Source organism: Elephantulus edwardii, unplaced genomic scaffold (genome assembly GCF_000299155.1).
Source record: "Elephantulus edwardii isolate Elephantulus edwardi_28Jun2011 unplaced genomic scaffold, EleEdw1.0 scaffold00002, whole genome shotgun sequence".
NCBI lineage: Eukaryota > Metazoa > Chordata > Mammalia > Macroscelidea > Macroscelididae > Elephantulus > Elephantulus edwardii.
The window spans coordinates 32,343,856-32,359,957 of NW_006399752.1; the positions used below are offsets into that span (position 1 = coordinate 32,343,856).

General features: G+C 52.0%; 1 protein-coding gene across 1 annotated transcript in view; it reads right to left on the reverse strand.

Annotated features, from left to right (window-relative positions):
* The window catches only part of SETD3 (SET domain containing 3), a 65,595-nt gene extending 54,520 nt beyond the window's left edge, over positions 1 to 11,075 (reverse strand). Inside the window, exons 1-5 of the mRNA XM_006879167.1 lie at positions 10,973 to 11,075; positions 9,384 to 9,476; positions 7,457 to 7,605; positions 5,393 to 5,465; positions 4,822 to 5,078 (exon numbers count right to left, since the gene is read on the reverse strand). Of these exons, the coding sequence (XP_006879229.1) occupies positions 4,822 to 5,078; positions 5,393 to 5,465; positions 7,457 to 7,605; positions 9,384 to 9,476; positions 10,973 to 11,075 (675 nt within the window). The remainder of the gene's footprint in view (positions 1 to 4,821; positions 5,079 to 5,392; positions 5,466 to 7,456; positions 7,606 to 9,383; positions 9,477 to 10,972) is intronic.
* Positions 11,076 to 16,102: the final 5,027 nt, after the last annotated feature.

Sequence of the window (16,102 nt, forward strand, 5' to 3'; positions counted from 1 at the left end):
CAGTGCACGGCCTTCAGGGGTCAGCTGCTCTTGATAATCCAAAGATCATTTCGGGGATGGAGAGGCCGTGACAGGCTGTCTGCAAACACTGCCATGTCATCCATCAGGGACTTGGTCATCCTCAGATGTTCCACTCACAGGAACCCTGGAACCACCCCCCATGCACATGCCCGAGCACACACACGCCATCACACATACTTTCTGGGGGACAACTGCACTTCAAAGGTGAGTTTACAAAGCCAAGTGGCACTTTCTGCAACACACCTCTTCTTCCCTGGTCCTTCATCACAAAACTACAAAGACCTGGTGGTGCAGTGATTAATGCGTTCAGTGACTCATCAAAGGCCAGCGGTTCGAACCCACCCACTGCTCTGCAGAAGAAACAGTCAGGTAGTGACTTCCCAGAGTTCCACAGCTTGGAAACCCTCAGGGCAGTCCTGGCCCCGTGACTCAGTGGCAGCTTGAGGCCGGTGGCTGCAGCGCACTCCACTTGGGGTCTCACCCTTCCCCCGCACTTGGCTGAGCCCCTCGGAGTCTAAGCTCAGCCTCTGGACTGGGGTGCGGACTTCCTCCAAGCACGGAGCTGCAATATCAAATCTCGCCAGCAGGTGCCCCACTGTCTTTATTACAAAGGCCGCTCAACAGGACCAGAGGCTGAACCTTCCGGCTACGTCAGCTGCAGGGATGTGGACGTCTGCATACGGAGCACGGAAAGGCCCCTGTCAAAGCCAAAAGCACATGCAGAGCACAAGCCCTGAGACAAGGGGCCACACAGGAGCAGGAGGGTAGATCACAACAAACACACTGCCTTTGTTCTTACCTACCCTCCTGCTCCCGTCACACCAAACACACTGCCATCAAGCTGTCCCCAACCATAGGGACGTGGCAGGACAGTGAGCCCCCGTGATAAGAAGCCTCAGTGCCCCGATTTGACAGATCAGAAAACAAGCGGGAACACAAAGCCACACCCCCACATCACAGGTCACAACTGTCAGAGACGGAGACAAGACGTGGCTCTGTTCCGCAGGGTTTTCAAGACCTTTCGGTCAGAAGCAGTGCTGGCTTTTCTTATGAGGCGTTCTCCTGGGAGGTCCGAAGCCTCAGCCTTCGGGCCAGCGGTCAGTCTTAACCATAAGCTCTCCAGGGACTCACTCCCCTACGGCTTCACTTGAACACCTCAGCCCCTCGGCCTGCCAACCTGCTGTCATCACCCCACGTGCCCTGTTCTGTGACACCTGCCTCACGCTCTCAGCCTCTGTCCCGTGTTCACATCCTCAGCAAGACCGACACCCCCAGCACCAGGCTTACACTTGCAGGTGCTCTGGGTTTTTTTAAAATATAGATATTTGTACAGAGATCAAGAAATTGTTTCAAGAGTCCTTATTTCCAACGACAGCACATGACCCTCACAGAAGGGGTCTGGGCTCAACTACCACGATGAGGCCTTCAAACAGCTGGCCAAGGGCCTCTCAACCAGGACAGGCCTGACACCACTACAGCAGGAGACACCGTGCTACCACCTGAGGGGCTGTCGTGCCATCTAGACCCATGTTGCCACCTGAGGTGCCGTACCATCACCTAAGGCTCAGCACTGCTGCCATGTGGTCTGCGGCACCCCAGCCTGTGGCCTGTACTGTGCCCACACCGCACCCATCACACTCGTTTCTAACAATAAAGTCCCAGCCACCTCCAGAGGCCAGTGAGGGGCAAAAGCTGCCTCTAGAATCAGTGACAGGAAGAAAGCACTGGTGTGGCCACTGACCACTCTCCTGCTGGGCAGAGGGTCTGACAGGAGCCAGCACCACCCACCTGATGGCCTCTAATCCGCAGGCTGGCTTCACTGGGCAATAAAAGTCAACACAGGATAATCTGCTCATTCCACAGTCATACATACTTTGCTCTCACATTTATGAATTAAAATTTTCAATAAAAAGGAATATTTGCTCTAAAAAGATAAGGGTATTAATGTTTTAAGAACATGGTTATATGAGTTGTTTTTACTTTTTTAGAAAAGATATCTGTATTCATAATCAGTTCTACAAACTGCTCTTACCCACATGGCAATTGTTAAGCTCCTGGAAAACTTGTCAATTAACAGTGTATTTCTAGAATGTTCTCTACTTCATGAGCTATCCACAATAATATCACTGACCACACAGAATTGGGGGGAGCTCTGGTAGCCTAAGTGGCAAGAAGCCACACTGCAATCTTGAAGGCACTTAGCTCAAGGCCACCAGCTGCTCTGCGGGAGAAGGATGAGCGATCTCCTCCTGTGCAATCAGGTGCCTCTGAAACCCCCTGGAGGGTCAGCTGTGGCTGGATCCGACTCTATGATACACAACAACAACAACACAGAATGTGATAAAGTGAGTCACCTGAACAGCATCTGAGAGGCTGTTTCTGCTCTGAACAGACTGACATCAACTGGTCCATTTTCCTGAGGACGGTATTTGAGCAACTTACAGGAATTTAAAATTCCTTCCACTTGAAGCAAAATCCTCGTTGCTGAGTTAACCCTGAAGTAAGCTGGCCAGTGAAGATGAACTATCGAGATCAGGGCAGGTCAGTTCCCCAAGAACCACCATCACCACTACACCCACCAACCAACAGCAGACAGGAGCCCTGTGGGGATCTAGCCAAGGCAGCTCCGCCCCGGAGGAGCTTACGGAGGAGTCCTCCTGAGTGCCGGGCAAAACGACAGGCTCTGACGCGGACGCCGAAGCCAAGCCCGCTGCCCAAGTCCTGACCGATGGTGAGCCTCCGGGTCCCCAGAGCTGGTGGACTGGAGCCGCTGACCGTTCTGTTAGCTGTCCCCCATGTAATACACTATGCCTTCAGGGCTCCTTCAGACCTAGGGAGGCAGCTTTCTCTACAGTCATTTTAAATGTGCAACTACAATTCCAGGGGTGGGTGGGGTGAAGGAAATGCGAGGGATCTTTTGTGAAAAAGTGTCTTTCAAACTTTGTAAATAAAACAGAGTAATATAAAAAAAAAAAAATTAAAAAAAAAATATGTCCAACTGAGCCCTGAGAGTAGAAACCAACCCCTGCCAGGCCGGTCGGAGCGCTGGGGGGGCCGCCAGCAGTTTGAACTTTCTTTCTCAGGAGCAAGAGATGGCAGCCAGCTTCCATAAAATGGAAAGCCTGAGGAAGCCAGGCCGTTCTGACAGGCCTCCAGGGCCCACGGGCACATAGTGGACTTGCCGCAGTGGAATTGGCTTGATTTCAAGGTCACTAAAGCTGCCCGTTTCAAATCCAGGATCACAGATGCACATTAAATGAAACTCTACGTTCGATTCCACTGTCAGTTATTTTTTAAAATCCCATCAAATCGCATTAACAGCTACCCATATTATGCAATGCCGAACAGCTTCCGAAAGTTCAGGGTTTAGGAAAACAAGAACAGAGGGAATAACAGGCCCGTTGGTCTAGGTGGAACACTGGAGGCCCAGACAGAAGCCTGGCTGCCAAGTCCCTGCACTGCACAGTTCTGCAATCACAGCGTGACGAGAGCTGGGGCATCTGGGGGAATGAACATGAATGAAGGCCACGTCCCATAAGAAATCCTGGCCGGGCCAGGCGCCCTCATGGACAGCCACGTGCAGCCTGAGGACAGGCAGACGCACTGATTGTGCTTCAACACAGTGTGGCTCTGACAAACTGAAGGCCTGTGGCAACCGCGACTGGAGCAAGAAGACGTGCTCACAACGTGTCTCAGTGTCACAGGTGTTCACTCCCACAACACCTCAAACGTCTCCATAATGCTAACGCTTATCAGACTACCAAAAACACACCCCGAAGTCAATGCCACCAACTCACAGCGACCCTTCCCCAGGTGTCCAAGAGCCGCAAGTCTCTGCAAGAGGAGACTGCTCAGGTGTCTCACCGAGCGACCAGTTAGCAGTCCAGGACATTACACGCCCGGCCACCGGGCCTCCTTTAGAACAGACCGCAGAACCCAGTGAGCTCTGCTTTGTCCAGAGTGTTGCACTGACAACCAAATGGCTGATCCTGCAGTGTCAACCCCCCAGAGCTCCTCAGGAGGAAGGGGCAGTTGCCTCCCGCTAGGATTGATAGCTCCCCGCTGGCTACCTGACAAAAGGTTTGGGTTCACCCCTGAATTTCAAGGGGCGTCCCCCTCACTGCTCCCGTAACTCTTTCACAGTGTCTATCTTTATCTTTTACGAGCATGCCTCCTTTGCATTACCTTAATAAACCTTTTTCACTTATTTTACTAAATTTGACAAAAAACGAAACGAGATTCATAGCCCTGGACACGATGGAGGGCAGCTAGGCATCAGAATAGCCTTGACGGCGGTGAGTGTAACTTCTACGCCATGTTCACACACTCTAAGAGGGGCAGCCAGCCCTAGTGCCCCGTGTTCACACTGTACTGACACTTATCCTGACCCTCTTAACTTACATAAAGCAACTAAAAGCAATACAGAAAAAACCCATCAAGCATTGTAATTCAGTAAATGACTACATTTTAATACTAATGTATACAGGCACACACAAAGTACCCAAAAACAGACTTTCATTTCTCAGAAAGCTCACCTACAGAACCTCTTCAGTTTTCAGGAAAACTTACTGAGGAATTTCTGCTGTGTATCTTATAGAGGTGCCTGGTGAAGTCAGGTATTATATTTAAACAGTGTTTCATTGGTGTGTCAGTGAAGAAAGGCTGCACTTGCATGTATTGATTTAATTTGAAACTAAAAATATCTGAGCGTCTCTAACCATGTCCCACCACACACTGGCTCTGGCCTCACCTCCCGGCTCCACACACTCCTGTGTGAACAGACACAGGCGGGCGGCTTACCTGGATCACCTTATAGAAGTAGGCGTACTGCCGGGCTGTGTTTTTGTACTGGCTGAAGACATCGTGGATGGCTTGTGTGGACTGAAGATACCGAACTTCATCTTCCTCAAAGTAGAGAGGAGTGTCATACTCGCTGGGCAGGGTCTGGATGTAGGGCTGCCAGAAAGAGTTAGGGTTGGCCCTCTCACACAGCAGATGAAAGGCCAGTGTGATATTTCCCATGGCTTGAAGAATTCGGTCTTGAGAATATAAGGGCCCTGAATTAACCCAGAAGTTAACAGCGTAAGTTCCACAAACATCTTTAAAAGTCAGTCAATCAAAATATATCTTACAGTTACAGAAAATAGCTGAAAAGTCCTATGACATTTAAAACACTCAACATCTCTCTTTCGACCCTTTGCTCAGACTTGTAACAATTTCTTACAAAAGACATTTAACGTGGATTTAGGGGATACTGCATCAGTTTAGACTAACACCCAAACACAACCGTTAGTGTCACAAAACGAAGTCTGGCTTATGCTTTTTGCCACTTGTACTTTGCCTTGAACGAACAGTCAGAAATTATTCTCACCCAACACTGAATTTTTAGCAGATTCAACAGTCATAAGTAATTTTCGTGGAACCCATAAAAATAATTCTTCTGCCTAGGGAAAAATAAGAAAACAGAAGTATCATAAAAAGATGTTAAAACTTCAGTCCATGTTTATGGTCAAATATTATATACAATGTTAATCTGTGATCAGAACATCAAATATCTGACAACGCAACCTCCTGATTCACTGAGCAAGTGCATTTTTAAAAATCCTGTTTCCAGTAGAAAAACAGTTGTGAATGCAAAGGATGAGCCCCGGGACTTTCAACGTTAACTAGAAGTAAAGTGACCGGAAGTTGTAAGTACAAACATTAAGGTCCAGAAAGAAAACATTTGGCCCCTGACAAAAGCCTAAATTGAGGGGAACTGCTCCAACTCCTGGTGACTTACAGATAAGGAATGTCCCGCCAACCCACGGAGAGGCAATTCCATTCCCCAGGAGACCCCAGGGTCCAGGGGAAGAAGGGCACACTCCTGTGCAGCTTACAGCCTCTTGAAAACCTTGAGGGGTCAGCTAGGAACAGGTTCCAACCTATGAGTACATAAAAACTACCTTTTTAAAGCTAGGAGGTATTCTTTCCCATCCATAATTTCTTGAAAACACAGTTACTGGCAAAAGGCCAAGATGTTTTTCCTTTTTGTTCAAAGCACCACCTCATTTTTTCAGCAAAAGGTGGTACTGCTCTTCCATGTATCCTCTTACCTGAGCATCTATGCTGCTGAGTGAACTCACAGTGAAGCCAGACCTCAGCTAAGGCCCTGTGGACCGCTCCCACATGCCCAGTGCTTCCAGGCAGCTCTCGCTGCTATGATCAGAGAGCAGGAGGCATCTGGCCAACAAGCGTTCTGCCTTGTCTAGGATTTCGATCAACGCATGCATAATGTCCCTACCTCAATGCCAAACAACACGACAATCCAACCCAATAACCAAACCCACTGCCAAGTCGACTCCGACTCCCAGCGACCCTACCGTACAGACTAAGAGTGCCCACAGGTTTCCAAGGTTATAAACCTCTGTGGAGCAGGCTGCCGCACCTTGTTCCAAGGCAACAGCTGGGGAATGTACACCACTAACCCATTACCTTCTGGTGAGTGGCTGATGCTTTAACAACAGTATCACCAGCGTGCCTGCCATGAAGGAAGGGACCCTGTTTTCCTTTATTGGAAGTCTGGTGTAATAGCAAGCATGATTAAAAAAAAAAAATACCAAACAAGTATTGTACGCTATTTAGTAGGTGTCTAATAATACTATATCAAGAAAAGTTAGTACAACTTGACCGCAAACATTGCTGAAGATCTGAGGGGGTCCAAAAATCACACCCACTCCTTCCATTCAAATGCTGAACTGAGACGGATTAGGCAAGCATTAGTCACCCCACAATGAGATCACTGTCCCCACCCAGTTACAGACACGAATGGGGCACCCACCTAGGCCCCCTGTAAACCTCCAGGAGTGGGGCATGCAGAACAGTGGACATGGGCAGTCAGACCTGAGAGCAGAGCCCAGTTCCCTCGCACCTTCAAGTGACTCCTCCTCCCAGAAGAAAGGCAATGCGGGGAGAGGCTGGGATGTCCGCCTCGCCTGTCAGGCCTGTGCCTCTCTCCTCCTCCCCTCGCCACTGTGGACGCTGCATTTGGGTAAAACAGTACCTCCAGACACTCGGCCATTAGGTCCAGGAGGTTGGAGAGCATCCTTGACACAGCTCCCCACCCCACGTCTCCCAGGAACTCTCCCTAGAATCTGCATCCTGGTCTTTTAGCTACATCTCAGAGCCTGTGAGGCCGAGACCCCGAAGCTGCCAAATCATGAAGGAGGTGGAGGCTGTCCGCACGGCCCAGGCTGTCCACACACACCAGGCTGTCCACACACCCCAGGCTGTCCACACGGCCCAGGCTGTCCACACACACCAGGCTGCCCGCACACACCAGGCTGTCCGCACGGCACACCCCAGGCTGTCCGCACGGCACACCCCAGGCTGTCCCCCAGCAAGGTCTCCCCATGCCCACACACGTGGACGCTCTCATCAGCACATCACAGCTCACCTTGATGTCTCTTGTTGCTCTTAAACCAAAGCCCTCCTCTTTGAAGTTGGCCATTTCAAAACCTTCCCCAGATGCTCCGTGTTCTGAGGCCCATCTCATTAGGTCAGGAAAGTAATCTTCTCTTTTTCCGTCAAAGGTCACAGACAGACCTGCATCAATACACGTTTCAGAAAAGAAGCACTATTAGAACCACACAAACGGCGCTCAGCAGAAAAGGCAGTTCCTGTCTAAGACCAGTGACGGTCCTAGCAATCCAACCTGGAAACGAGAGTTCAGATGAATCCCTGGATCGTCACAGCCCGGACCCGCACTAGGGACCAAAGAGGAAGAGCATATCCTAAAACTCGTCAGCGACAGGCAGCAGTTCTAGTACTAGTGACAAAAGGAAGCAGGGTGCTGACTGTGTCAGGTCATGAGGTGGAAAGGTCGAGGCTTCAGAGGTGAAAGGAGGAGAGCTCTCCTAACAGCCCCCAGGGGGTCCCACCCTGCACTGGGCCAGTATTCCTCTAGCGACCAGGGAGTGCCCAGCAGCTGTGCCAGGTGGGCAGCAAAGGACCCTGCTGAAGGAAGAAAGCCACTACTTCAGGAACACTCTAAGTGGCGGGCCCCACCTCCCCTCCCTGGGAACTAGGGAATGAGCGTGATGGCCTCGCCCTAGTGCTGATTTACAGACAGCGCTCGCCGGGAAGTGACACCTGCACAGAGCAGCTTCTCTGGCTTCCTGTTTCAGGAAGCAGGATTAGCACAGTGCACACCTTCCAGGCCCATCAGAGCAAATGTCCATCATACAGGAGTGTCTTGCTGACCACATGGGGCTCTGAGACCACCCAGCCTAAAAAGAGTATAGTTTAAAGGCCTGTTCGCCAGGCGATAGAAAGCTAACACATGAGAAACAAATTCCACTCTGCCTGCCTTACAGGATAATAAAAAGGACGTCTAGAAAACCAGCAGGCCCCTCACAGCACTCCTCCTCCCACCTCCAGTGCGCCCTGCACACCCACCTAACGGTGGTGCCTCACAGAACACAAGCTACAGGTACCAGCAAGCGCCCTCGAATGGAGGCCCAGCATCGGGCAGTCCCACTGGCAGCCTGGCTGGGAATCACTGGAACCCACTGAGGGTGGGAAACCTAAACCTGCTGCTGCCACTGAGTCGTCTCTAACCTGTGGAAGCCCCAAGTTACACTGCAGCACTGCTCTTGGGGACTTCTCAGTGGAATCCTCATGGAAGCAGAGCGGCACACCCCCAACCTGCAGGTGAGTAGTCATGCAGACCATGTAGCACCCAGGGAGCACCCTGTAAAGTCCCCACGTGAGACAGAGAATGGTGGCTTGCTCTTAGTTGGGGTACCTCTGAGTAAGCTGTGTGCGCCCCACAAAGTCCTAGCCTGTAGATACTAGGTCTGTGCTGCTACACACAGCATCACGGACTGGCCTCAAACCCTACAGGAAACACAGCTTGGGGAAACAGACAGCACAGAAACCTTTTAAACCGCAATAAATCTGATGAATCTCCTGGTTCCACAGTGCACTTTAAGGTTACGCTGACACTGTGAGGCGGTAACACCGTGACCAAGTTTGAAATACTGCGAGAACAGCTGATCTGGGAAGCAGAGACACGCAGTGAGCATGTGCTCCTGGAGCACGGTCCTGACAGAGCAGCTCAAAGCCTTCCCCTTGCAAACAACGCAGGCTCTGGGAAGAACAAGCTGGCGAAGCACAGTAAAAGGAAGTGGGCCTGTGCACGTTCTGTGTAACAAAGCTTGCTATCGGAGACTTAAGAGACACACTCTTCGGCGGCGCCATCTCTCGGGAGCAGGTGCCAGCACCGTGTCTGGTCCAGTGACCCGCCTGCGGATGGGACAGCGCTCTCCACAGCCTAGCTGCTGCTGAGTCCCCATGGGGTGGGAAGGGCTCCAAAACGGTACCTTTTTGCTTCTTCCGTATCTTCTCCACCAGAGCCCGGATCTGTACATACTCTTCCCACTCCTTTCCCGGGCCGGGGGCGGGGCTGCTGCATTCTGAAAGGAAGATCCACACGTGAGCGCGGCTTCTCTCCACGGCACCAGCCGTATCCAGAAGGCCCATGCAGCCGCCACAGCCCTGCTCGTGACTGATACGGAAGGCAAGTGCACTTCCGAAGCACTAGGACACCACCTGACAGTGGATACGGAGCCGGGACCCTGGCCCGGGACCGTGGTGCGGCTGGGAGACCCTTCGTCCTCACTGCTCCGATAAGCAGGCCAGGAGCTCCAAGAGGGCCAGGTTATGATGCAAACACTTCCCGAAGCTGACAGCATGGCCCCCGTTGGAACACTCAGGATCTGGGATGCTCAGAGCGGGCCCAGACTCTCAGTGGTGGGTGGCCGATACTGCTCTTGCCCTCGCAGCTGCCCACTTTAGCCCCCTCCATGCTCTTGACAAGAGTCTGTGTGCTCACTTAGCCAACAGTAACTAGCTAGGTACTGACTCTTCACCGCCAAGGACAACCAGCCTCACCTCTTTCTCTATCAACACTTACTGGCCCTCGACTACACAGTGAAGAGGACACAGGGGGCAGGGAAGAAAAGGCAGGGACCCCATGACCTGCCCATGGGCAGTGCCAGGACAGTACCCATAGCCACATAGGGTGGCAGGGAGGCCTGCTTTCCATCAGGATTGGGGCACAGGAGGAAGACAGTGCCATCTGACTTAACCCATCACGTGAGCTAAACCCACAGTGAAGAGGAGGCCAGGAGGAAGCTCACAGAGTAACCACACTAAACGTGAGGTCTCACAGCACCAGTTTCATCTCAGCCAAGAACAAACAATCACACTGACCACAGCAAACAGAGGCCTTTAGCCAAGACCTGGCTAACTGCTAATCGTGCAGATCTTGAAACAGGGACTAATCTGGACAAGGCCTGCCCCGGAGGCACACTGTGTAAAATGAGATGTCCTCTCATACCCTGCTTCCTCTGGGGTGACAATGGCTGGGTGGCCTCAGGAGGTGAAGAATCTGTCCGAGCCACACCTGCTCAGAACAGCGAGTCTCTACCCAGAGTGTCAGGGAAGAGCGGTCCAGGCAGGGATGCTGCAGACGCTCTGCACGCCTTGCTTTCTTCAGGCCTCACTACAGTCACACAGTGACATCAGCAGTCACACAGGACCCACAGCTCCACAGGAGGTCACAGGGAGATGGACGGTGGGCTACAAGTTCTCAGACTGGTCCAGGTCACACTGTTCATGGCAGGGATTGGAAGGCAAGGGTGTCTGGCTCCACCCTTGACATCCACAGCTGAAGTAAGCAGAGCATGGACCGTGATATACATGCACAAAGGCGTGGACACTCCACACCACACTTCCCACCAGTGGCCCACAAACACAATGGCGGGGAGACCCCACACTTCCCACCAGAGTCCACACACACACACACACACACAGGCGTGAAGCCTCCCCACCTGATAGCGACCTACACGACAAGCGTGTGTAGACACAGACACTGCATGGAGGCCGACACGCAGCCACACCAACTTACTCTGCAGCAGCTCGCTGGTGAGGTTCAAGATCTCCTTCGGGGACACCGTCGCTGTCGCACCTGTGCCTGACTTCTGAGTTTTGACTCGACTCTTCTTACCCATTTTCTGGCTACAGAGAAGAGAGGGAGGGAAAACACAAAAATAGAAAACACTACTCCCAAAAAACCAGAACCAGGTAGTTACATATGGCACAGCAGTGGTGGGGGACATGGAAGTTCTTACCTCACAGATGCCATTTCCCGAAGTTTCCTTCCAGGGGATAAAAATTGCAGGAAATATTAGTCTTTGGAAGGTCTCAATGGAAAAAAGTCTGCTTTGTATTCCCTGGAAGAAAACTTCGTTCCTTTGATTTAAAAAGTTCTACCCACACCACTGCTGTTGAACTGCTTCAGGTCACAGCAACTCTCTTCGGAGACTGTAAATCTGTAAGGAGTAGACTATGCAACTGTCTCCTGAGGTGGTGCTGGTGGATCTGAACTGCTGCCTTTTTAGTTAGGATCCTGATACTAGCACAATGCCACCAGGGCAGGCAAATTCATGGCAAGTAAGTGAGTCTAAGTAAGGATGTCCCATAACATCAGACATGAAGGTATACGGGTCCAGGAGCTGCCAAACAGGCAGAAAGACCTCTGTGTTCTGCTTTACAAGAGCCAGTTCCCATCAACAGAGACCGGTGACAGGCCAGGAGAACACGTGGGGAGACACACGACAGCCACGAGGCAACCCCTCTCCACGTCTCAGGACTGCCTTCAAGGAGGAGAAGCAAGTGCCGCGCTGACTCCTCAGTCAGAAGCATTGGCCCCAACTGGACAGGACGTACACCTGAACAGGTGCACTAGCCCTGCCTGGATGAGATGTACACCTGGACAGCTGCACCAGCCCCACCTGGATAGGATCCACACCTGGACAGGTGCACCAGCCCCGCCTGGATAGGATGCACACCTGGACAGGTGCACCAGCCCCGCCTGGATAGGATGCACACCTGGACAGGTGCACCAGCCCCGCCTGGATAGGATGCACACCTGGGCAGGTGCACCAGCCCCGCCTGGAAAGGATGCACACCTGGACAGGTGCACTAGCACCACCCAGACAGGATGTACACTTGAACAGGAGCCAACCCTCTGGGACAACAGGACATACAAACACCAGAAAAAGATGCATTCCTGAACATGCGCACTTCTCACTATGCTCTGAGGGGACATGTCTATAACGTCCCACTGGATGTCACCTGAAATGAACGAAAACTATACGATGGTCTTCCTCACACTTCCAGACAGCAGCTCAGCTAGCAGCAGAGCAAAACAGTCCAAAACCCTGGAAGGGTTTACCTGTGCCCTACCCCAAGTCCAGGCTCTAGGCAGTAAGAGGGCACAGCTTTATAAAGGATGGCTTTACAAAGAGCGAGCAGGGCGTGGATGAGGAGCTGCCACCCTTCTTAGCAGGCCTGGGGGTAAACCACGCTGTTGGCAGCCTCCTTGTCCACCCTTCACCTTTCCCCACAGCCCCATGGAAAGGACCTCTCTCCTGAGAAAGTCATTTTCACTAGAATAACCACAGCAGGCACCCTGTGCCCCAGGGCCTGTCCTTTGCCAAGTATTGCACTAGAACACATGTCTATCTGCTCTTCTTCCCGTTGGCACGAGAGATGATCATATTCAGATGGCCTGCTCAGAAAGGCCACATATCAGATAAGGGGCAGTGCTGGACTGGAACCTGGCTCAGCCTGTGCCCGCCTGCACTGCTCACTGCCTGTTTAGACGTGGACAAAAAGTCCTGGTGTCAAAGGGCTCTGGAGCACCAGGGGTCTCCCAGGCCAAATCCCCAAGGGGTATCCAAGGATGACCTGGGACATTCCTGCCAAATGGTCACTCGGCACACGAGTATCTCATCTTCTTGCTTCGACAGAATGTTAGGCTTCAGTTCATCCCTCACACAGTACACACATGTCCCTCATCCTGCCTGTCATCCCTCATCCCAGCATTTCCTCATCCACAACGGCCCCTCCAACACAGTGCACCTGCCCTTCACTCTGCCTGTCACCCCCCGTCCCAGCATTTCCTAACCCACAATGTCCCTGCAGCACTGTCCCCACATACGTCTGTGCACCTCTCCCTCTCCCTAGAATGCTTCCCTGGCTCTCTCCTCATCGTACTGCTAACATGTCTGCTACCTTCTTGTAAAGTGCTGCCCTTACATCACCCCGTCCTGCAGGTCTCGATGGCCCCTCTTCCACAGCACTGCTCTGAGGGGACTGAAGGACAAACTGACCTGCAGTAATGGGCCCCCGAGGGCACTGCTCTTATTGATCTGTATGTCCCTTCCTGGCTGGCAGAGGGAAGGTGCTCTCAGGGCGCCACAATGAGCTCCCTGAACAAGTACGCCCTGCGGACAGTTCATGCTATTACAAAGATGCCTATCAGTGCAAATCTGTCCTCCTGAAGCTTCTCCTGGACCCAGGCCCAGGAGCATGGAGGTCCGCTCATTGCGGGAGCGATGGTCCCTGAGCATAGTGACCAGACACCTCCTCCAGTCCAGCCTGCTCTTCAGATTCCGCTCCCTTTAAGTCAGACCACCGGTGACTGCACTGAGGAAAAAGTGAAAAAGTGACACACTGGTACTGCTAGTGGCTGTCCGATGGGCATCAGATGTGGTGACACAGATGAAGCATAACTGAATAAAAACCCAAAACATGACAGCTTAAAGACTAAAGGACACAGGATTCAAGCTACAGGCTTTCCAGTTACTTGCTACGCAACTGAGAGCTGGCTGATGAATGTGGACGACAGGAGAACAATCTATGCGTCTGAGCTGCGGTGCTGAAGAAAAGAACAGCATAGCCCATGACTATCAAAAGAAGAGGAAGAAAATGCAGCCAGAGTGCTGCTCCTTGTAGACAAAGATGGTGATGCTTTGTCTCATGTATTTTGGGATATGCTATTAGGAAGGCTATTCCTTGGAAAGGGACACTATGCTTGGAAAGGTGAAGGGTCAGCAAAGAAGACGAAGACCCTCAATGAAATGGACTGAAACAGTGTCTGCAACAATGGACTCAAATGTGTCAAAATGGCACGGGATAGGGTAGAGCTCAGATCTGTTTTTACGGATTATTATGAGTCATATTAAACTCAACTGGCATCTAACAACATGCTCATACAGCAGAGCACACAGCTGTGGGCTTCAAAAGCAATGTGGAGGCCTCCCCTCCACATTTCCTTTCAGGGAGGGAGGTCCATCCCATCGAGGATATCTTTCTAATAAATCTATCATACTATTTCACCCTCAAAAAAAAAAAGCCATGGGGAACAATGTGGGCAAAGACAGTCCCAGATGGACCTCCCCACCCACAGGTGCCCTGCATGCACGAAGGTACACCACACATATTGAGGGATGCCGGGTGCACGTCCTAACATGCTGACCCCACAGTTGCCCTGCATGCACAGAGGTACACCACATATCTTGAGGGATGCCGGGTGCACGTCTAATACGTTGACCCCACAATTGCAAAGGGACTTCCCAACAAGTGCCCCTCCTACATGGCCACCGCCAAGAGAAAATAACACCTCACACCCCTGCCCACTTGAACTCTAGTTCCAGGGGAAACTGGTGTTTTCTTTGGGTCTTGTGTTCTAGTAGCTCCTGTAGATGGAACTAGCAGGTGTGCAGGCTAATCCACCGGATGCCTCCTCAGTCAGAGGACAAGGTCTGGCCTCCAGAGCCCGACCCTGGGGCCCTTCCTGCTACACCTGTCCAGCCCGCTCCTTCCCATCTCGCCTGACACAGCATCGCTCCATGCATTTGCTCCTGTCCTCCTCGTTGTCTAGAATCAACTTCTCTTTCTCCACCGACTGTTCTCCAGGACCAGCTCAAAGGATTGTATGCACTGGCAGGAAGAAGGATTCTGGGCTCCCAGGAGCAGCCCACATTGCCCCGGAAAGTAAGAATGGGTCAAGTTCAAAGTCAGTGATTGATGCTACACAGGGAAGACAAGGATCCTAAGGAGGGCATGGTGATGGCCCTGAGCCAGGGAAGCAGATCAGAGACTGATGCTGGATCTAGGGCGCCACTCAGCCCCCACGCTCTCATGGAGTTCCCTGTGACGGTGACTTCCTGGGAAGGCTCCGAGCCCATCAGAATCACCCTACCAGAGTACCAGGACTGCTCACTGAATCAGAGAACAGGAGTGCACCCACCTCATCCTTGAACTTGAAGGTTCTGAGGCTGGGGTTTATAGAAGCAGGTAGCCAGGCCTTCACTCTCAAAGAGCCACAAGTGAGTTAGAACCACCAACCTTCCCGTTAGAGGCCAAGCACTTAACCACTGAGCCACCAGGTTCCTTAGAAAGTAAACAACAAGATAAACTGATTTTCCTTCCAATTAGAGACCACTGAGTAGAGAGCCAAGGCTCCAGGCCAGCAGTGCTCGGGGCCACTGTGGCCTGTGGACTCAGCTAGCCCTGCATCCCCACCCGCACACTAGTGTTGGGAGGGCAGCAGTGATGATAGCTAAGGTCACAGGCTTAGAGGCTGTGACCTGGCGAGGAGCCCACAGCTGTTAAGCAAAGGCCCAGCCTGCAGACGTGAAACCACATTCTCGGCACATCCGATGCCTCTAAAGATAGGCCAGGCTGTCTGGCGTCTGCATGCCTGGGACGCTGCTGGTCTAGGTACACCAAAGACAGCACAGCCACGCCTGGACCTCCAAGGATGAGTGAGGCTGAGAATGAAGACTCAGACCCAAATAAAGAAGCCTGGCTCACCCCTCACACCCATCAGGAAAGACTGCAAGAAAGGAGGGCCCAGAAAAGGCCCCAGCGAGGGGACAGGCTGAGCTGAGCTGGAGGAGGCCGGGGCACACACACCCCCCACTCCCGTTAGCTAACCAGAGCTGTGCCTAGTGGTCCCAACCACTCTGCACTTCTGAGTAATTCCCTTTGTGATCTCAGCTACATAAGGGGACTGCACTCCAAGTTTCACCAATGACACTATCACAGACAGGCATCCAAGCACACAGCCCAGTGCTCTCTGGAAAACAACCAACTAAATTCCCTATCAGAAATGGATCAACATCCTAAAAGCAACAAATACTGGTTTTCAATATTTACTGCCAGTATTTACACTGTTGTTGTTGTT